General features: G+C 42.1%; 1 protein-coding gene across 1 annotated transcript; it reads left to right on the forward strand.

Annotated features, from left to right (window-relative positions):
• The first annotated feature begins 4 nt into the window (after positions 1 to 4).
• kpna3 (karyopherin alpha 3 (importin alpha 4)) lies at positions 5 to 22,385 on the forward strand. The gene is made up of 17 exons (XM_069662728.1): positions 5 to 126; positions 3,424 to 3,468; positions 7,400 to 7,489; positions 10,013 to 10,042; positions 10,159 to 10,211; positions 10,299 to 10,394; positions 12,636 to 12,721; positions 14,776 to 14,862; positions 14,947 to 15,116; positions 15,442 to 15,486; positions 15,615 to 15,746; positions 15,844 to 15,972; positions 17,276 to 17,380; positions 17,664 to 17,735; positions 18,026 to 18,188; positions 19,266 to 19,360; positions 19,464 to 22,385. The coding sequence occupies exons 1-17, from the start codon at positions 58 to 60 to the stop codon at positions 19,560 to 19,562; spliced, it is 1,566 nt and encodes a 521-aa protein (XP_069518829.1). The 5' UTR covers positions 5 to 57; the 3' UTR covers positions 19,563 to 22,385.
• The last annotated feature ends 732 nt before the right edge of the window (positions 22,386 to 23,117 follow it).

The raw sequence follows: 23,117 nt of genomic DNA on the forward strand, positions 1-23,117 counted from the left end.
TCGTCTTTCACGGAGGAGATCCCGAAAGCCGGAGTAATAGCTAAACCCCGTACAGCCATGGCAGAAAACGCCGGCTTGGAAAACCACCGCATCAAGAGCTTTAAAAATAAGGGACGTGATGTCGAGGTGAGTTGACACATAAATGCGAGTGTGTGTATCATGAATCGACATAGTTTTACGTAGAAAACCTCAGTCTTTGGGCCTCGTTGGGGAGCCTGGCCCCGGCTGCAGCTAGCTAGCAACAGCAAGCTAACGCGAAGAGTTCGCCATCAAAGTGTACATTGGCCTCTCCTAATAACGGTGAATCCACCAGTAATTAAGCTATTGTGATAGTCATTACTAAGTTAACAGCAGTGGCCTACCAATATTGAGTAGTTAATGTATGTAAAGAGTGAGCAACATCACAGTTGGACCGCTGGATTGGGGGAATTAAGGGCAGGCGTTCTAGCTGTCACTGCCGGCTAACGTTAACTAGCTTGTTGGATAGACACCGGTCGCGAGCGAGGCTGGGCCTGCCCGGCACCATAATCCTGACATTTACCAAACTTTACGACCAGCTGACCTCAAGTAACACCAATGCTAACATGGGAACGTCAGAAGGATGTGTCGTTATTAGTAAAACGTTAGTTTAAGTTAAATTACATGGCTGCTCTTCATCCACCCTAACCAAACATTGCCCCTCCTTGTTAGCTTGTTAGCATGTCAAGCCGACAGTTAGCATGTAGAGCCAGGTGAGCTAACCTGAGCTGCTAGCTAAGCCACTAAACACTGAACGGTAATGATGCAATGACCTTAGTTGTAAGGTCTAATTTGAAGTGAAAACGGCAAATGTGTTGCTAAGTAAAGGCATTTTATACTATAAATATGATTTGATTCGCCCAGTTAAAAATAGGTAGCTAGTATTAGATAACATTGAGCTAAAAGTCCTATTAATTATAACTTGGCATAACATTTATAACGGTAATGTTACTTCTGAAATGTTAGGTGAGGTTATATGTAAACATTTTAACGAGATACTGTACATAAATGTTATAGTGAAGGATAGGGGTTGGACAAAATATCATATCGTAATATATCGTTGTCCCGACTGGTGTGATACAATTATCATATCGCTGGCTCCAAATATTGATACTTCAAAAAAGTTCAGCGCTCTAAACAGATCTCACTGCCAATTTGAGTCACCACATCATTGTTTATCTCAATATGTGTCAAAATCTGTGAAACTGACACCCAATTGCAGTGAATAATACATTAGTTCTGTACTACACATTTTTAGGGGCATTTTATATTCTTCGGTTAATCAGATATCATGATGTTGTGAGTTACCCTGCGATTCCCACCCCTAGTAAAAGATAATTGTGGATACTTTACTGTCAACATATTCTAGAACAGGGGTTCCCAACCACCGGGTCGGGGATCGGTACTGGGTCTTGAGTTGTGTTGTACCGGGCTGTGAAAACTCAGTAGGCATCTGTGACATGTACCGTACACGGGAGAGAGCGGATGCTCGCACCTGATGGTTCTCATATGGGATCACCAGCGTGCACTGTTGGCAGAGTTTGAGAGATATTTCCCCTCTGTAAAGGACACAAGGATCAGGAATGAGTGTATATGCGATCCTTTTATTGCCGAGCCTTCATCTCTCACACCAGGAGGAACAAGAGGACAAGCTACTGGATTTAAAAAAACAAAAACAAGGATGACTAAAGACTTTATCCCCCACCCCCACGCCAACAGTCTGTCAGAAATATTAAAGCTACTGTCTGGTCCGTGTAGTCAAAAAAGGTTTGGATCCACTGTTCTAGAAAACGCCACCAGAATAGTCTGTGCCCTAGTGGCAAACCGACCATGTAAAACGTTGAGTTAGGATTGCAGCATCATTCAACTAACAAGTCTAATTATAAATCTCTGTGACAGCTTTAGTCTGTAATGCTCATTGACATGATGGCCAAACCATTTGGCATGGACTGGTCAGACGAGTAAAGTTAATAGTGTACGACCAAAAAAGATGTCAATTTAACAAATATCTAGTGTTGTTTAGGTTATATACATTACATAAATGTTACTTTTTCAAAATGTAACTGTCCAAGCTTAAGGCTTTGCCAACAAAAAAACAAACAACTGTATCTCTGAGAACAGACCTTCATATTTCACAGTTCATTTACTAAACGCACAGCTTGATGCCCCATAGGTTGTTGTTTTGAGTCAGTGTGACAAGCACATGGCTACTATGGCAGACAGACTTTGCCAAGTGCATTCCTGATGCTATTTCGGGCCTCTTAGATGTCCGACCTGGGTCCTCTTAAGAGCCTCTGTATGAATTTGAGTTTTCCTAAATAGATGAGTCAGACCAAAGCCAAGGAAAAATGCCAGTTTGGGCTTTATTAATGTAGGTCAGGCATAACAGATTGCTCTTCATATCTGACATCATTAGGAACAGCTTTGACTTGCAAAGCTGTTAAGTCTTGCATGCGGCGGGTCAAAAGTTCCTCTTTTGTTTTTCCTGTTGCCTTATAGATATAGAGACGGTGCTGATGATCATAAAGCCTTTTCTTCTCTGTCATATCTCTTGACTTTCAGAATATCAACATTTTGTTTTTGAATATTAACTGTGGTGCTTTTGTGGGCTCCCGCCGTTTTGTCTTTGTTGTCATATATTGTTTGTTTTAGGAACGTTTCATATTTTGGGTAGCGCAACCAACAGAATTAGGATAAAATAAACCAATTTAAGTATTAATATGTGTTGACAGTCAGGCCAGATTATTGTAGTTTGCTGTTCATATGTCCGAAAATTGCCTTTTCTTTTCATTGGGGTAAATGTAGTGGCATTATTGTTGTTTAGCAGTGGTTGGGAGACACCTCTCTGCTCTGCAGCCTCCTGAGTTATGACTGTCCCAGATTACGTAAGCGGCTATTTAGGAAGGCAACATGAACCTCTTCAAACAGTCACAAGATGTTAGACCATCTCAAACTGTTCTGGATGAACTGGAAACCCAACTAAACACACAAACACTGCGTGCACTTAGAAGAACTGTTTTTCCCCGCTTGATGTTTTTAGTCATTAGTCTTGAGTAATTTTATTGATCTCTGAACGTCTGTTGGCTTGGCGGTGGTTTTAAATATTCAGTCATAAAACTGAAACTTGTGTGGACTTGTAAAAAGTTGTTAACTTGCCCCATGTTGTTAAAGATTTGTCATTGAAATAGTTATTCCATCCTTAAATGAAATTGTTTATTAATGATGCGTGTAATCCACTAGAAAACAAACATTTTGAGTTATTTTGCTAATGATGATTTTATTATTCATGTGAAAGAGTACACTATATTTGTCACTGCAGTTAATGGGTGAATTACTCAAAAAAAAAATCCAAGGACAAATTTTTATTTTCTCGTTTGCTGATTTCTTTTTCCTTCTTTCTTGCAGACTATGAGAAGACATCGAAATGAGGTGACGGTCGAGTTGAGAAAGGTGAGAAAAGAAGCGCCATCTGCCTACACACCAGGCTTCAGTCAAAGTATTATAAATCTGTTTCCAGATCAGCGGAGTCGGGTGATTCAGGCAGATGTTACGAGCCAGAAGGAAGCATTCATACAGTTTTATTCACAGTATAAATAGAAAAATGTTAAAAGCTGCAAGTAACTGAAAGGTTGAGCATTTGGGTTCATTGCACTTTTAAACCCAAGCCACTTATTTTGCTTTCCTGCAAAACTTCTATCATTCTGTCAGTTCTATTTGGAGGGACACCTTGGGTACACCCCCAGATACCTGTGTGGTTGGATACGGGTCCATCAATAATTAACATCCCTTTTAAAACAGACACCTACGAGATAAATGTTCTTTATTATATTATACTATATTACCAGTTGTCAGTCATTGATACTTTTATCTTTGAAGCTAGCTAGCTGTGAATTTAGCAGACTATTTCAGGCCTCATTTGACAGTAAAAACTCTTATCTTTATAAGTAGGATATTAAATGATTAGTTTAAATAGTTTCTTTCTTTGGGAACCATATTTGGCTATGCATGTGAAGTGCAGACGCCACCATGCAGCAGAACATCAACCAGACAACGTGGAATTTTGTTTGTCTTTTGGCAAAGCAAGTATATTAAGATGAATTTGCCAAAGCTAAGCTGATACTGCTCAGAATGCTCACTATTAAACTAAAAATGTTTTGCTGTGTTGTAGCCAAAATGGAGTAATGGTCAGTGGACCCACATTTACCCGAGAACATGCCACATCTGTAGCTGTTGGCACACGCAATCGTCTGTACCCTGTTGATCTGTTGCAGGCCAGAAAATGACTGAATCTGCTGCAGCTGTTTTTGCTCATGCCAATTATGAATATTTTTGTGCATTTTGCAGCAAATTGTGGTATTTATGAAATTGCTTGTCCAAGGGGAAAATGTGATTGTTTAGAAATTAGCAGAAGAGAATTCGCACAAAGTTATTTTACTCTCAGCATGTATTCATTGTGTCCAACACGGTCTGCTGCTGAATGATCCCTTTTCCCGTTCATTTGCTGCACTATCGTTGTTCCGAAACGGCGATGCAATTAAGCACAAACAAAGGCGACTTATACTTTAAATAGGCATAGCGCCACAGGCAGTGTGTGCATACAACACATTTTTAGCCGTTTCAGATCATTTTGCTGCTGCTTCTTTGTGATGCAGTATCCAAAAAGATTTGCTGCGTTCAATTTAATCTGAACCGACACGATGTATGCATTCATTTCATCGTGCTGCTGCTGCTGCCGTCAGCAGTGACCTCATCAGTGAACACAAGTGAGCTGGTTCCACCGGCAGACAAACATACCGAGGCATAAACACCACCACCATGTCGCACTGTTTTTGCAGAATTTTTCTCCCCACTTTGTCTTTAGTAACACCATAACTAACTAACTAAAATCTGTCTGTTCTATGCTTGAGGCCCATCAGTATCTTTTTGCATCTGGTGTTGAGTTTGTGTCGGTGTCATTTCTTTTGACACAACCGCACCAGCATCCTGCAGACGGCCCATAATCTGATTGTTGTTGTGTCCTACTGTCGGGTCAAACGCTCAGCTTTAACCTGTTCAAACATTAGCATTGCTTTTGCGCACATGTGGGATGAAAAGGACAGTTTTAGTGTTGTGTAAAATAAGCCAGAGGACACTGCATTTACTATGCATGTTTGATAATAATATAATTGTGTTGAGTATCGTAATGATTCCTTTATGCATCCAATCTTCAGAGTCAGAAGGAACTGAGCCTCGACGTAGCATGTGGTTTGACACTTCCGAGTTTCTCCAGCGACACTCAGTAGGAGGCAGCCTGTGTTGAAACTGTAACAGTGCCTGGCGGTGGGATATTTCATACTGATGTTTATGCATTTTTTGGTTAACAAAACTCACTTGGTTAAAGAGGCTTAAATTAAATGAAAAATATGAAGTGGTTGCATCGTCTTAGACTTAAAGCAGATCCTCAAAATGCTGCTTGGTCAGATCAGACTTAAGATGATCAGGCTTGAGTTTAACAATGCTTTGAGGCACATCGTCTGCAGACTAATGATGTTTGAATTAAGCTTGAGACTAGTTGAGTTTAAGTGGCTTTTGTGTCTTTTCAATTGAGTACAAATTTTTGTCCATTGTCAATTTTTGGTTGATCTGTTTACACACGTAATTGTGAGCTCATTTTGGTTCATAACAGATAAATTGATCAGTCAAATCTTAGTTGGGTAAAGAGCACTTTGTTCCTGTCTAAATATGAGATTAGATCCGATGTCGGATCCCATCGGCTATAGTCTGACGCCGATATATCCTCTGGGGAGAATAGTGAACATGTAGCTAGCAATTAGCGATAAACTTCCTCCAGTCAAGACTTCCTTTTCCGCGTGCTGCATTGTTTACATAAAAATAAACTGTTTTTCTTGTGATTCACTTTAATTAACAGGTCTTACCTTCGCTGAAATTTCAACATCATGTTGCAGATTAGTAAAAAGTAAAAATGAACCTTTGTCAGGTCTACAACTACTACGTTTGTTGAACGGAGTTCGGATCGATCTGATGCATCCGAGGAAGTTGGGAAATCTGAACACTGAACGGCTTTCGTGACACAGCATCATGGGAATTTAATTTTAGATCTAGAACGGATTGCTAGCTGTTAGCATGCAGATGTCTGTTTAAAGAGGTCATTGTCAGATAGCCGCTGATGGGAGCCGGGATGTCATTACGGCGCATTACGTTCCACCTGTTTTTGCTCTCCTCATGGACTGTTTTTTCTGCATGCGCCGCAGCCTGCTGCGACGTGATTGGTCAGTATTAGTCGGACTACAAGTGTAGTACAAATGGAAACCAGAACACTTGCCATCCCTAAAATCCATGTCCCTGCCTACATTTTCTACATTTCTATGTAGAATCTGTAAATAGGCTAGATCTGACATGAGGATGACCCATCGCAACTAAGCATTTTCAAAGATCTCACTTCCTTTCCCGCAGAGGAACTGTTTCTTTCTGGGAAAGAAATAAATTCCAGGAAAGTCGTTCCTTTCCTGGGTTAAGAAAGGCATGAGTAGGCAGAGGAAGAGGAAGGTGCACTGTAGCTTTAGGAACCTTTGCCAAGTCTCGTCTCTGCTCTGTAATGTGTTTTATTAAAATATCCTGACATGGCACAAATTTGACAATGTCACAGCAGGTCACCGTCATATTTGAAAATTAACTATTTCACTTCCAAAGGGCTATCTGAACGGATAATTCTAACAAAAGAAAGATTTAAGGGAGACTCCAGCACCGTGCTGATCCAGAGAAAGTCCGAGAAATACTGGAAGGCGTGCATGTCAAACAGCACAAAGCATCAGTGGCACAGCCAGGGGTGATAAAACACAGCGTCACTGCTGTGTAGTCCTGAGGTGTCCTCAAGTCTAGCACATTCCATTTAGTGGGATCAGAGCAGCAAGAAGCACTGCACTGGCTGATTAGTCATCAGTGACGCACATCAGCACGACGCACAGGAATGTAGGGCAAGGGAATCTCCTCCTACCACTGACTCACAGGCCCTGTCAATGGATGGGATGTGTGGGTCTGTACGTACGTGCGTGCCTCTGTGTTTCCACGCTGAATTAATGCATGCCTGCTGGGGGGCTTAACAATATGTTTATGGCTAGAGGGTAAAAGTTCACTGTCCTACAAAGATGAGTTTGTGTGTTGGTTTCGAAGTCTGCGCAAGGATTTCTCCGCCTTTCCCACTTAGGCTGGGATTTGTAACATGTAGGCTGAGCTTGAGAAAGTAAAAGTTTCGGGAAGAGAGAAATTGTTTGTGAGTGAGGCATAGATTCACTGTTACTTTAAGAATTCATGAATGTATTAATGAATACTTTCATATCCTCCCCTCATCGCTTTTCTGTCTTTTTTTTTCTTTTCTTGTCAGAACAAACGAGACGAACATCTACTGAAGAAGAGAAATGTCCCGCAGGAGGAGAGTCTGGAGGACTCTGATGTCGACTCAGACTTCAAAGGAGTAAGTGTGGGCGTGTGCATGAGCGGGAGTGATAAAGGGAGACTGGACTGTCTGGATAATGGGTCAGAAGGGTTAAAGTCAAGTGGGCAGTGCATTTATTACACTTCAAAATAATACCAAACTGCTTAGAAACCGTGGAAGTGATTTGGGAAAGGTTCTGAAACAAGCATTCCTAGTGTAAATTAAATATTATCGTGTTTTCATGTTCTGAGCCAATTTCACCCCAACTGTAAAAACGGTTTGATTTTAGTTGGGATTAAAAGTTAATCTTTAAAAGAGACGCTTTCGGAGCTATCAATCATATCACACGTCCTTCCGCACCAGATGTGGTTTTCCCAGTTGTCATGGAGACGTGGCTGTTCAAATTTGCAACACATTCAATCTGGTGAGGATGGTTTGGGTGGATTTTGGGTGGCTACTTGTTAGCTACGTTAAGGTTAGTTCCGTCATTTTCTTTTCCGTCATTGTAGCTGTCCATGCAGTTTTTAATTTGTAACATCTGCTGCTGACACTTCTTCCACAACGCTGAAACATTGAAGGTCATTGGAATTTAGTTTGTGGTCCTCACCTTTATAATTTCTCAACAGATTTTTTGGCTGTTTGCTTTATGAATTGTCAGAAAATGGTAGGAAATACTTAAACATTACTGAGAGATTATCAAATTAGTTGGCAATTTATTTAAACAATTAACCAGCTCTATGTATGTTAGACTCGACCTCAATGTGTCTCTACACAAATAGGGTTCCAGTTTCTCAGGATAATCCACTGAAAAATGTGTGTCTAAAAACTGTTCATGACATGTTCTCTGGATTGCCTTAACCATCATTAAATTCAGTGGTAATCTCGTAGATCTCAGTATCGTTGTCTTTTCGTTGTCTACAGCGATGTTCAACCATAGTAGATTACTGTTAACTCGCAACTAGAGATAGACAGATATGTTTTTTTCAGGGCTGATACCAATACCGACTATTAGTAGTCAAGGAGGCCGATAACCGATAGATATTTGGAGCCGATATTCATTTGAACTAAAAGTAAAAAATATTGGCGTCAAAATTTTGAATAAAATGGCACGGGCGGTTACCCGTGCCATGGCTCTGCGTGTGACCAATCAGTGCTGTGGGTGGGACAATGCTGGAGACAGAGTAGTGACTGCAGACAGAGAGGCGCGGCTGCATCAGAGCCAAAATAACCCAGTTTTAAATTGATCTCTTATCGGCCGTCAAAAAAAAAAGGCCGAAGCCGATATGCATCAAAATGCAGAATATCGGTGCCGATAATCGACCCGGCCGATAATCGGTCTATCCCTACTCGCAACATTTGCAGAGACCGGAAAAGCAGCCGCTTAGCTCCGCCTACCCTCTCTGGCAGACCAACCACTGCTGGGTGATGGAAAACGCGTCACTAACTGAGCGACGCTTGTGATTTTTTTTCCTGCAAAAGTCGCCACAGACAGCCGGTCTGTAATACTGCCAGGCTTTCATAAGTGGGCCATAGGCTCAGTCAGCATTGTGTTACCTCATTCGGCGACAGTGACTGAACAGACATTTATTTAAATGAAAATCTTCGAGATGAGTGCAAATATCTTTTTTTGTGCTTCCAGTCTCCTTCACCAGTGGAAGGATTTTAAGTGTGCTTTTGTCACTGCTTGTACAAACACACCCTGGTGGATACCGTCCATGGTTTTGGAGTTAAGACAGAAAAAGCCCTCTCGAGTGTGTGTGCCTTCCAGTTTCTTCACATAATGAAATATGCTGTATGTGGGCAGAGTGTTGCGATACGCTGTTCCGAATGTATTTAACTCCAAAGCTATTGATGTCTGATGAAATTCTTTCAGCAGATTAATTAACTGATATGCTATTTACACTGAAATCGCAGTCACAATTTGCAGCATTAGTGGGAAATGATATGTAGAGTGCTGATTGTTTCGTCTTTATATTAGCACCAAAGCCAATGCTGTCCCTGTATATTAAAATATCTTCACGTTTAGAGCCAGCACAGTAGTAAGAAGTTATTTTAAGAAAGTGTTTTCAGAAATCCTACATGTAACTTGATACTGAAACAAGGCGGCCTGGTAACGACCGCTCAGGGAGAAGAGAGGGTGCAGCTCATTGTATCTTCCTTCCACCAGTTGGCAGCCACCAAACATTTAGCATATTCTGCATTACTTTACTTACACCAAGATGTGTTGGGAAAGCTGTTAAAGTCTCAATATATACCTGTAAAAAACTTTTAACACATAATGTAAAGTGGTGTTAATCGGGGGGGTTATTGTTCCTCATGTATTTTTAGCTTCTTATAATGAAAAGTATTCGAAACATCCACGTGCCAACCTCTTGTCTGTACATGTTTTTCAGAATATCAATCCCTCCCACATCAAGAAAAATAAAGCACATACAAAAGTTACATTTTAATAACATTGCATCCTAATGACATAAGAGAAACACGTGTGCATTTTGCCGTTTACTGGGAGCTGTTGCTAAACTGTGACCGTGCTAATGCTCCTCTACATTTCTCTCTCTGCAGCAAAATGTTACGCTTGATGCCATCCTACAGGTAAGATTTATTTTTAGATTCTTTATATATACGTATATATCTCCCCATATGTGCCAACAATAGCTCCTAATTATTCAGTGCATTTATTATTCATTTATTTCTCCTCTTCTCTACAGAACGCTACCAGTGATAATGCAGTTATTCAGCTCAGTGCTGTACAGGCAGCCAGGTGAGCGATTGACAGCATACACATGTACAGATCACAGCATTTTTTTCTGGGTATGAAGTTTGTGACATTTTTTTTCTTCCCTGTCAGAAAACTGCTCTCGAGTGACAGAAACCCTCCCATCGACGACTTGATAAAGTCTGGCATCCTGCCCATTTTAGTCAAATGCCTGGAAAGGGACGACAAGTAAGTCTGCCTCCACGGCAGTTTGTGTTTGCCTTCGGTGTTGTCTTTTCTCTGACGCGATGAGCCGAGCGTTCTGGTTGTTAAGACTGCAGACTGCTGTGATGGATTACCAACACTGCTACATGAAGTCTTTGCTCCAACGGGGGCTTTGTGTGCCGGAGAATGTGTGTGTGTGTGTGTGTGCGTGTCCTTCTGTGTCCACACGTGAGAGTGTGTGGAGGCGCGCAGGGCAGTTGGCTGGTCTTCTCAGTCCAGGCCAAGCCAAATATAACAGCATTCCTGCCTCTCGGAGTTCCCGAATTCCCAGGACCTTGTGTTCACCGAGGGGGGGGGGGTGAATGGTCTGGTTGGAGGAACTTGTAAGGAGGAGGTTGTAAGGATTATACCGCTGCAAACGATAACAGATAGCGATATGCTATCTGACACCAGCCTGTGTCGGACATTTTTGTGTCTAGTTTAAAAATAAAGTATAAAGCAGCCATGTGCATCCATGAGGAGACAGTAATTGTCCACTTCTGTATGTTGCCATAGCATTCAGGCAGGAAGCCAAGCCTGCTAAGCTCAGCCTCATAACATAATGAGCTACAGAATCACAATGCAACGCACAGCATGAAAATAACCATTTTACACGAACAACAGCAGCCTGATACATACTTTTCAAATTAAACCTGTGAATGCTTGAAGGGGCAGAAAACTGAACTATTCTTTCCACAGGCGCTCACAGTGGCCGGTTACATCACAAAGAGCGCCACGCACTGGTTCCTGTTTTAAATCCTAGATAAACCTTAAGAAAAGCAGCAGGAGCTGCAGATCATGGCCGGCTGCCTGATGAAATATTTTGCAGGGGGAGACAGTCTTACCACACACTGCCATGATTTACTAGCATTTGGCTTGTGGGTGGTGTGAGGAGCACTTGTAACTGTGTGATTTCTATTATTTGGTGTTGCATCATTGTCATATTCTTCCCTTTTTGAGCACAGCCTCAGTTGGACGGTCAGCATGATACCTAGACGACTGATCCGGTTTCAGATAGCGTCAGATCTACGCCGTCTCGGTTTTCATTCAGAATTCACTTTTTTCTTAAGAATCCAATTAAGGAAAAACCCCCAGACACATTTATTAAGCCCCAGATTCCCATTCAGACATCAAAGAGTACGCTGCAATGAAGGCTGACTGTTGCATCAACACAAGTCTCTTATGTCCAAGCCAAGAAGTTGCACTTGAACACACCAGAAAGACTGCAGCCAATAGCAATCTGGTGCAAACACTTCATACCAGCATTTAAAGGGCCAGTTCGCAGATTTTTAACCTCAGTCCTGTCATGCTATTATGAGGAGCTAATGCCATTATGGTTGGAAAAAAGTACAATTTTGCTCTGTGCCTTTAAAGGACACTATCCGCTTCTCCAATGGGCCCTGGAAAACCTCCATCAGACGATGTAAAACATCTAGCGGAGGCCAGGGAGCTCGCTAAACTACACTTCCTCAATGTAGGACTCCCGCCTCCGATGTCATGTCTCGTTCAAAATCGTCAGGGTTGAAATGTAGACGGCAGACCTGAAGATTTTTTAGACGATCCACCGGGATATTCTGGTCGTGTTTCGGTTTCTGTACCGCTCTGACCCATTTCCTGCAGCGACCTTGACTGGAAAACATTAGTATTTCACTCCAGCGTATCTCGCTGGGCCGTTCCTTTCAGAGGGTTGGCGCAATGCACGCTGGGTGTTGTAGGAATGTAGAATGGGTGAAACCACGAGCTGTTTGTACAACTTTTTCCGCAGCTATGGCGCCAATTTCAAATATTGCTTCTATCGATGACAGAGAACACCAGCTCTGACTGACAGCAGCTTTTTCCAGGGGCAAATTTCTCCTTTAAAAAAGAAAACTGTCAGACCTAGGACTGTGGACCTTAAATCTGTAATACCACTCTTACCTTTTAGATAGCTTTTATATATAGCTTCTTCAAATCAAGAAAAGATCAGATTAAAAGTGTACAAAAGGCTCTAGAGATGCAGCCCTTGGTGTTTTGCTTGTGGAAGAAGAAAGGACTAGTCGTCAGCTGGCTCTCCTCACATCCGTTCCCTGCTTCTCTCACACTGATTTGCTGCTGGTCGAGTGGTCGCTCTCACCGACGGGCTTCACAGCCGATTGAACATGATAAATCAGCCGAAAAATAAATGAGCTTTCTAAATGTCTAACTTCTTTTTTTTCTTAACTGGTTTTCTTTTGTTTTGCCCCACAGTCCCTCTCTTCAGTTTGAGGCAGCTTGGGCGCTGACCAACATCGCCTCTGGGACGTCAGCACAGACTCAGGCTGTGGTTAAATCCAGTAAGTTGACCCCGCAGTCTGCTTCCCCCCCTGCAGCCTGTATTTGTACGCTTATTTATTTATTTTTTTCATTAATTGAGGCAGTCAGCTATTTTTTGGAGACTGTTTTTATAAGATAACAGTGGAGTCCTGTTAGGAAGAAAAGCAAGAGTGGCTGGGGAGCGAAAACAACCATCACCATCATTCATATGATTATCTGGCTGCTCAAGAGGCAGCACAGATTGATGTAGTCGATACAGATACGAAACACTCTTAAATTAAGATATAATCATATAACTTTAATATGTAATCAAACATTTTAATGGAATTACATAATCAAAATTTAATGCAGTGCTTAAACCAAAGTAATTTATACTTCCACATTCACTGAACATCATATATGCAGTGTTAATCTGGCAGCTATTTTAGATTTAGTCTTAGTCTTTAGACGAAAATGCTTATTAATTTTAGTCACATTTTAGTGATGTTTACCCTTTTTAGAGGTTTAGTCAACAACTCAAAACATTTTATTCCATTTTGAGTCAACAAAAAGTCACATTTTAGTCAAAATGTTTTCTCTCTTTAATTAAATTAGCCTGATACAGGTTCAATGTGCTGTAAACCACGATAATTTCATTAATTATTTCCTGCCGATGTTCTCCATGTGCAATATAGCTGAGGTTATATATGTAAACTTTTGGAACGTAACGTTAAGCATGTAAAACCACAGAACGAAGCTGTGCATATACAGCAGCACGTACTGCACATTCCTCTCTTGCAAACGCAGCAGCAGCAGCAGCAGCAGTGTTGGTTTCTACACTGTAAAACGTTTCTCATTTAAACAAACTGACTGAGGCAGACAGCTGATAATCGCACCTTTTTGTGTGGAAGAAGTGTCAAATGACGCCTGACGCAGAAAGCCTGGAGTTTTGCGTTTTATTTTGCGTGCGTTGTTGTCAAGCTGCCGCTTTGGCACATCATCATCTGTATGGCTGGGTCGGATTCAGGGGGATCTGCACACGCCCCTTACAGGAATGCATTGCCTGTATTTTCACAGACAGATTAGACGCACAGTGGGAAAAATATCATTGACCTTAAATGCCTGACAGCCCACCACTGACATTTCAGTCCCGTCTCGTCTCATTGACGAAAACAGAGTTTTTATCAACCATCTATTATTTGACGAACATTTATCGTCATAATTTTCGTGAACAAAATTAACACTGGCTTAAACCAAAGTATACTTAATTTATACCTCTACATTCATGGAACATGTATTTTAGCATTGAAATGACAAATCTCCAAGTAATGGTCTATATCTAACTCTCTGATTTTATTTAAGGAATAGGTGTTTTAATTACCTCTAGGTCACGTTTTTCCTTTCAAAGTCTGCAGTGTTTTTATTCTAAATGAAGAGTCATTTGTGTCTGAAATAGAGATGGACCGATATGGTTTTTTCAGGGCTGATACCGATACCGATTATTAGTAATCAAGGAGGCCGATAACCGATATTTGAAGCCAATATTCATTTGCAGTAAAAGTGAAAATATTGGCGGCAAAATTTTGAATAATACAAACTCCAACACTTAACTTTGTTTAAATGCCTTTAAGCATATGCATCAGAGCCAAAATAACTCAGTTTTAAATTGATCTCTTATCAGCCGTCGGATTTTAAAAAAAATCGTCAAAATGCCGAATATCGGCGCCGATAATCGGTCTATCCCTAGTCTGAAATAAGATCTTGAGGATAACTTTTGGTAATGATGTAGCTAACTTTGCCAAGGTGGAAACTGGACCAAGACGGTCTAAAATCCACACACTATCTATCTGAAGAGTTTGTCTTGAATACCCAAAGAGGTGTTTGTTATGGCTGAGCAGATCTCAGGTTGTTGAAGCCGCCAAATATCCTCCATTAAAGTTCAGTTTAGCTGTTTACAGGGGTTGTGACACAGTCGTGTATTTCTGTCTATTTTATTTGGCTTTGGATGTGAACATGCGACAGAGCTTATCACTGGAGTTTCACAATCTTGTCACCCTGGGTAACTCTTTTGATGTGTCGATGTTTGTGTTTGCAGATGCAGTGCCCCTGTTCCTGCGACTGCTGCACTCTCCCCACCAGAATGTCTGTGAACAGGCTGTATGGGCTTTGGGAAACATTATAGGTAAGTCGTGCACTCTCATTGAAGTATACTGGTTTGAAGCAGCTGTTTAGATTTGTGTTGACCTTTGCTCTCTTGCCTGTGCAGGTGATGGTCCACAGTGCAGGGACTATGTCATTTCCCTTGGCGTGGTCAAGCCCCTGCTGTCTTTCATAAACCCATCGATCCCCATCACGTTCCTCCGCAACGTCACCTGGGTCATTGTTAACCTCTGCCGCAACAAGGATCCACCACCGCCCATGGAGACCGTGCAAGAGGTGGGTGTGTGTGCGCGCATGTGTGTGCAGTCTTTCATGTGCCAGACAGATGGATGTGTTGCTCCGCAGTCGACTGTGACACTGCAGACTGAGTCACAGAGAGTTTTTGCAGAACGTTTTTTTCGGCAGCCGGATCAGCCGCGTCACCCGGGGGAATTACAAACTACAAAGCTCTTTTGGTGACATTTGAAGTCTGGTTTTGACAGCGATTCCACTTTGTAATATTTTTTGTCTTTATAGTCTGCCCTGTTTCTGCCTCCAACTGATCAACTATTCCTCTGCCAACACCCAGCCCACTCACAACCCACTTTTCTTTCCCCCACAGATTTTGCCAGCCCTCTGTGTGCTAATATATCACACCGATATAAATGTAAGTATCAGAGAGACGGGTGATTTCAACTGTCAAAGAAAAAACACTTCCTTTGTGCCGCCAGCATATTCTCCTAAATGCTAACTATTGCTCACGGTCTTACGAGCTGCATGTGTCTGTGTGTTTAGATCCTAGTAGACACAGTGTGGGCTCTGTCCTACCTGACGGACGGGGGGAACGAGCAGATTCAAATGGTCATTGATTCTGGAGTCGTTCCATTTCTTGTGCCTCTCCTCAGCCATCAGGAGGTCAAAGTTCAGGTGAGGCTTCTGTTTAATCACCTGTAGGTTGACAATTCCATCTTGTGTGAATGAATCATCAAAGTGATTTCCTTCCTCTGCTGCCTTCAAACGACAGACGGCAGCTCTGAGGGCAGTGGGTAACATCGTGACAGGGACGGACGAGCAGACGCAGGTCGTGCTCAACTGTGACGTCCTGTCACACTTCCCCAACCTGCTCACACACCCTAAAGAAAAGATCAACAAGGTATGACAGACCTAACCATGTTTCTTCATGTTTGATTTTGTAAGTCTGTTTTCATGTTAAGCAACAAAAAACACCAATCAGAAGTCTCTGCCTTGTGAACTGCAGTGTAAATTACCGTAAAATCCGGAATATAAGTCTGTCTGTTTTGGGGTTATACCAGAGGGGGAAAGTTTTTCGATAGTTATTTATTAATAAAAACATCTATACAATGTGTTATTTCAATACAATTTTAATTTATTTTAATTTAAAACACATAAAGAACACACAAATTACAGCCTACCATCTGTTTTCACCATGTCGAGTTTGCAATCCCGCTAGCTACTAGCTAGCGGTAGCTGGCAGCCCACGGTAACATTGATTGTTGTGAGGGTGGCGGCTGCAATGGCGATCTTGATGGTTCATGTCCGTGACGATGCGTAAGCAACATTTAAGTTAGTTAGAAAACATCACTGCGGCATATTATAAATAGGAGACGTCGTAGCGGCCTGGATCCGGAGCCAGTTTAATGCGGAGATGTGACGTCACCACTTAATTTCTGGATAGCGCCATCGTCTGGGTAAAACATCCCAACACTCGGCTTTTTTGCTTAGTGGGAAAGGCTACAATCGGCATTCAGACCCAGGTCATTATCACCTCAGCTCCAATCGGCACTGATGGGAACACACAACTCGGGTCGACACGCTAATTTCCGCTCCCTTTCCGGCGCGATGCTATGCTCCGTCGGTAACTTCTGCGACTCCTTGTCATCTCAGCTACAAATTCCACCCGTCTCCATCCAAGCAGCTCTCGAACACTGGTCAAAATTTGTCGGCGCCGAGTTTGATAAACGGACCGAACCACCGTAACATCTTCACTGTTTACTAACCCTGTCTCCGGCGTGTTTGTGACGCCAGACAGTGACGCAGCAGAAAAGAGACTGAAAGCCGTATACTCCACTGACAATGGGAAAAGAGACTTCTATAAGCGGGTCTTCCTGGGTCTGAAAAACCTGTGTCAAAGCGCTAATTTCGGTGGAAAGGGGTATATAATGCCTCTCTGCATTTTATACTGGTATATTGGTTACACTGGTATAAAGGACGCAGCCCACCTTTTTAGATGAAGAAAAAAAATGTTTTAAGTGTGTCTTATACAGCGAATTTTACGGTAAGTGTAAAAGACAAATGGAATTCGATGTTGACACAAAAATTGAGAAAAGCAAATCGAGTGGAAGAGAAAAACGCTACATGACGGAGTGAGAGAATATCTGTGTGTGCATGGAGGATGAAGTGCCAGTTTTGACCATTTGTGATTGGTCTGTTTCCAGGAAGCAGTCTGGTTCCTGTCCAACATTACAGCTGGGAACCAGCAGCAGGTCCAAGCTGTGATCGAGGCTGGACTCATTCCTATGATTATTCACCAACTGGCGAAGGTTTGTACATGTAGGAAGAACGGAGAAGAAACTCTTTATGTATCCATTCTTTATATTCGTTTTCCTCATACTTTAGATTTGAAATGCAGACATGTTGGTGTTAATTGTGTTACAGATGCATTGACTGTGTTGTGCTGCCAGAGAAGCAGCACAACTCTTCATGCATGAACTAAATATTGAATGCAATCGTAGCCTAGATTTCTGCGAGTCTTGGCATTATTCTGTTGTACACAAAAAAAATCCTGCCATGTCCACATGTTAGTGACAGCCTGTCTCTCTACAGGGTGACTTTGGCACTCAGAAGGAGGCAGCATGGGCCATCAGCAACCTCACCATCAGCGGGAGAAAAGACCAGGTGAGCTGGGCTTTTGGGCCAGAGGGGTACAAATCCGGTACCCTAATTTACTGCAATTTTTACTGTATGTGTTTATATTTAACTGCAGAAACACTACCAAGCATGTGAGTCAGTCATATGATATTGCATAATATTTCAAGTTGCAGAACTGTCCCCTTTACTGAAGGATGAAACTAAGCGATGTTGAGTTGTTTACACATGAAGCTCGTTCAGGACGAGTTCCACCTTGTAACCATGTACCTGTGTTGTAATCAAGTATGGATGTGGTGTGTACGTGTGGGTTTGTGTAGGTGGAGTTCCTGGTGGAGCAGAATGTCATCCCTCCGTTCTGTAACCTGCTGTCGGTGAAAGACTCGCAGGTGGTGCAGGTGGTCCTGGACGGCCTGAAGAACATCCTCATCATGGCGGGAGACGAAGCCAGCACCATCGCTGAGATCATAGAGGAGTGTGGAGGTGTGTGTCTGGCTGGTGGTTGGCTTGATTTACGTCTCAGTCTGATCATTCCTTTTGTATTCGTTCTTTTATCAATAAGATATTGTGTTTAGTTTTATTAAAATCTGTGCTATGCTTTTGATCACAGATAAATTTCCTTTTGTTTTTGGTTGATAAGTGCAAGTTTTCACTGCCTTCTTATTCGATTGAACTGTGAAAGTTCCATTGAAGCGCCAGCACCAAATTTTAATGTTGTAACAACACTTTATCCCACCAAAATAAGCGTGATTGTCTCTTTTCCCATTGCCAGTGAAGTATCCTCCTTTTGGTCTCTTTTCTGTGACACCGTCTGACGTCACAAACGCTCCGGAGCAGGGGTTAGTAAACAGTGAAGACGTTGCAGTGGTTAGGGATCTATTACTCATTCAGTCTATTTATAAAACTCGGTGCCGACAAATTTGGAATGATGCTGGGACGGGGACGGGCGGAATTTGTAGCTGTGATGAGAAGAGCTGTGTCCCAATCCACGGGCTGCAGCCTTCGAAGGAGGCGGTCCACGGAGGATGCTCCATTCATAGCCTGCGTAGACCGTTACAGCCGAACTGACATGATAGTGTGCGTCACTGGTGTGTCGCCAAACACCCTCCTGTTGCCTAGCAACAGGTAGCTAGCGGGCCAACTAGCTGTTATAACTAAGTTAACCAATTATTTTAAAAAGGGCCCTTTCGTTTTCTTAAACATTTGTATCTCCAGCTATTCAATTGAGTTGAAACCAAAAACGTTTACATTTTAAGTGTATTCCGCGTAAAAGTCCGCCATTTAATTTGAATTGGCGTCACATTTGGAGGAGTCACAGAAGTTACCGACTGAGCATAGCATCGCGCCGGAAACAGCAAGGTGATTTGCGTGTCGACATGGGTTTTGTGTTCCCATCAATTCCGATCGGAGCCGAGGCGATATTTACCCGGGTCTGCTGCAGAGTCATTTGACCCGGCTCTGAATGCCGACTGTAACTTTTCCCACTAAGCGAATAAGGCGGGTGTTTTGACCAGAGGGAAAAGGGCTCAAGTTTATGTCATGATTGTTTTGATTTTTCAGGTTTGGAGAAGATCGAAAACCTGCAGCAGCATGAGAATGAGGACATCTACAAACTAGCCTTTGAGATTATTGATCAGTACTTTTCAGGAGACGATGTAAGTTTCCCACCGGTGATTTACACCTCAAAATGTCACAAGTTTTTCCTTCTCATGTCGTCAGCTTACTCTGTTTTGATCGCACAATGTCTGTCTTTTACAGATCGATGAAGATCACAGTTTGATCCCCGACACCACCCAAGGAGGGACATTCAACTTCGATCCAGCTTCCAACATGCAAACGAAGGAGTTTAACTTCTAAAAAAAAGCCAGGATGTTTGCTTCTACCAGCTGCACGGGTACTCTGTAATCACCCCAGACATTCATCCATCTCTCCTCCAACCTGGCAACCTGGTACCGAAGGATTTACTTAACATCACTTCAACAAAGAAACTCACCACTGAAGGATTTACCCACCCCCACCTCTGCACTGCGGGGTGTTTTTTTGTTTGGTTTTTTTTCCCCTACATCCTTCACTGAACACGGCAAACCTGCAGTCCTGGTCATCCAACAGGCACCATCACCATCTGGCAACCTGCATCAGGACGGTTGTCAGTTTTTCTCTGCCAGTGCTTCAAAAATATCTCACAAAAATAAAAACCAGAAGGAAGAAAAAGCCTTCGTGGCAATATTTAATTGCCAAATGTTAAATCTTCATAGAGACAAAAACACAAGCACATTTTAAGACACACACACGCGCTCACACATGTACACACTTTTTGACACTTAGAACATGTGTGCATACTTCTGTTAGAAGTCATCATATCACTTATGGGGAAGAAATACTGCTGTTCGTTTGTGGTTTATTTTTGTGCTTTCCCTCCCCTGGATTGTCCTCTGGTGTTAACTTCACCCACGCGCACGCACACTGACATACAAGTACACACACATCATCACACTTTAGTCACACAGATTCCCGATGGCCGGGCGCCCCCCAATAACCCTCTCTCACCCAGTTTAAAGAGTTAATCCTAGAGCTAAGCCATGATTAACCACGGACCCCCGCTGCCCCTCCCAGGAGAGTCCTGGGGCAGGTGGAGGGGCGAAAGGGCTCTAAGGCAAAAAGAGGACTCCGTGGCGAACTGACTGACGGGACTTCTGACTCAATGACGTCACTTTTTTTAACGTGACCTCTGTTGAATTATCAAACTTGTTTAAAAGAAAAAAAATCATCAAATGTGAAGAAAATGCCATAAATATTATTCTTTTTTTTTCTCCAATTCATACAACTGTAAGACCTGCTAACTGGCCTGCTTCTGATTCAGCAGAGCGACGACAGTTTTTTGTTTTTTGTTACGGATGTGATTACCTGCAACGGGAGGAAGCACCTTTTTAGGTGAAGGCGCAGAGACTTTCTAGAAGAGGAACATGTCAGCTGTAGCGTTTTATCCCCCTTACAGGACATCCATTTGTGCAGCACGAGCTCGGTCACGTCGTGTGACCCAGTGATCCGTCTGCTCTAAACTCCCCTGTAATGTGAAACTTGGAAGTGGGGGGGGGTTTAACTAAAAGAAAAAAAAAGAAAAGAAAAACGCGTCGAGCTAAAATCGACCCGAATCGTTTATCAAACCTTTTTTTTTTTGAATTCTTTTAAATTCTCTTTTCAAACAAATAATTTTAGGTTCATGTTTGAGCTTCTCCTGGTCGAGTCTGTGGAGCTTCCATTTGTCTGTTTTCCTTTTTTTCTTCAGTCTTATGCACACGTCTGAGAGGCATATCGATGTCTGCCTGCAGAAAGGGACCTATACACCTCGAAGACTAGACTTATATAAACGAGTACAGGTCCCGACCTTTACAGTACTTAACTACTTTCAATGAAGCGGTCACATGTCATCACTCAATTTGAATAATTGTACAAAAACAATGTGATGTGTATCTCTCCTTTGCCGTCTAATGAATATATGAATATATTTACATAAAGCCTGTACAAAGCTGCTGCAGCTGACAGTCATTGGATGGACGATTAACCTTACTGTCAAAGATGGCTGGGGAGGGTTTTTTTTTTTTTTCCTTTGAAGCAATATTTCTTTGTTTCATTGTTTTTATTTTTGACTTGCATATGTATTGTGATGACATGCTGATGAATTGGAACAGGCTGTTTTTTTTTCTCTCTCTCTCTTCGTAGTGGTGACGGGTTGTTTAAATATGTACCGTCCCATGTCCCAGTTGGTGTGCGGGTGCGGGTTCAGGGTGTCAAAAGACCCTGAACCTGACCCCAGCCCTGGTCTCGAAGACTTTATGATCCTCTGGTTGGCTGCTAACTACTGAGAGGGGGTCAGAGCGACGGTTGGGGTGGGGAGGGGGGAGGTCACACTTTGGGTTTTAAATATTGGGTGGGGTTGTTATGAGCAGCCCAGGCTTGTTTTTGGGACTAGCTGTTTATTACTGAACAAAACTATAGAGAGGGTGTACAGTCATGAACTAGCAGACTAGACCGAGCCACTTTAAAGATTTACAATTTCGTTGCCTTGTATCCGCATTGGATACAAGCTTATGTTTGTTGCAAGATTTTTACTTGCTAATGAAAAGTTGTTTTAAATAAAAAATAATAGGAGAAAAGCAACAGACAGCGTTTTGGCCTCTGATTGTTTATATCTTTTTATAAATTTTAGATTGAATTCCTCTCTTTAAGGTGGCTCATTGATGCTTTCAACTCTTGTGCATATTAAAGACAAGAATGAGTTGAAAATCATTGTGCCTTTTGTTTTTCATTTCAACTAAAACGACGTTTTATTGAATAGAAAAAGATTCTTTGAGCAACTGGAGAATTTAGAGGCGGGAGATGTGGCTACAGGAATAAATGTGCTCTCCCTGTTGTTGGAGTTTGCCATGGGAATGGTCAATGCTGCTCTCTGCTGTTGAGAGTAACTGCTCCCCCTCCGATCTTATTCACTGAACATTGTAACACACCATCTCTCCCACTCATTACCCCAACTCCCCCCCCTCCCCCCGAACACCACGAACCATCATTGCCATATTTCAGTCAGGGGATTTTGATATCATCTCCCCTCATCTCACCCTCAGGACATGATCTGTGTTTCTGATCCTAACCAAAATAAACTTGCTGTTTAGCCGTTGGATCCTCCGTGCTTGCAAGTGTTGTGATTCACACATACAGTCGCCTATAACATCGATTCATGAGGTTTTATGCTCCTGAGTTTGCTGTTAAGATCTGCAAGACTTCCTCTCCCTGGAGAAGAGAAAATGTCAGTGATATCTAGTCAAACAGGAAGTGAGTCCTTTACAGATTAGATTGATACACAACAAATAAGAGGATGTTCATAGTGTCATTTGCAGCTCATGGATCTCAATATTTCCCTCTATAGGTATTGACGTGTTTAACTTACCTGGCACCCCAGACCTTACAGATTCTTCCAGCAAAGGTGACTCCAGGCCAGGGCACATTTGCTGGTCAATGTGGAAGCTCAAAACCAGTCATTGTGAAGTTAATGTTTTATAAGGGGCGCCGTTTCCGTTTGTTGAACCGATGAATGTGCATTCGTAAACACAACTCACTTTACAAAAACATGCCAAACTATATAGATGGATAACCGGCCTCCAATGGATCATTCGACTCAGAGTCCCCATGACCCAGGTTAACTTTGTTGTAATTTGATTGATGCATGTTTACATTATAACTTATTCCTGTTAAATGTTTAGTTTTAATTTATTTATTTTGGTCGATTTTGTACTTTATTGCTGCAATTTCCAAAATATTGTATCTGCAATTAAATTAACACAAACTAATACAGCAAACCTAGTTAGGGCGAAAAATATTCCATTAAGTGTAACTCTGAGTTTAGATTAAAAGTTAATT

This window comes from Semicossyphus pulcher, unplaced genomic scaffold, assembly GCF_022749685.1.
Source record: "Semicossyphus pulcher isolate SPU_LCO1_2020_fin unplaced genomic scaffold, fSemPul1.0.p SCAF_15, whole genome shotgun sequence".
NCBI lineage: Eukaryota > Metazoa > Chordata > Actinopteri > Labriformes > Labridae > Semicossyphus > Semicossyphus pulcher.

What these genes read in the sequence shown, in the direction of transcription:
- kpna3 (XM_069662728.1), top strand. Translation starts at nt 58, where the DNA reads ATGGCAGAAAACGCCGGCTTGGAAAACCACCGCATCAAGAGCTTTAAA. An exon ending in AGTGCTGTACAGGCAGCCAG is followed by an intron (nt 10,212 to 10,298) that starts GTGAGCGATTGA and finishes CTTCCCTGTCAG; the next exon opens with AAAACTGCTCTCGAGTGACA. An exon ending in GGCTTTGGGAAACATTATAG is followed by an intron (nt 14,863 to 14,946) that starts GTAAGTCGTGCA and finishes TTGCCTGTGCAG; the next exon opens with GTGATGGTCCACAGTGCAGG.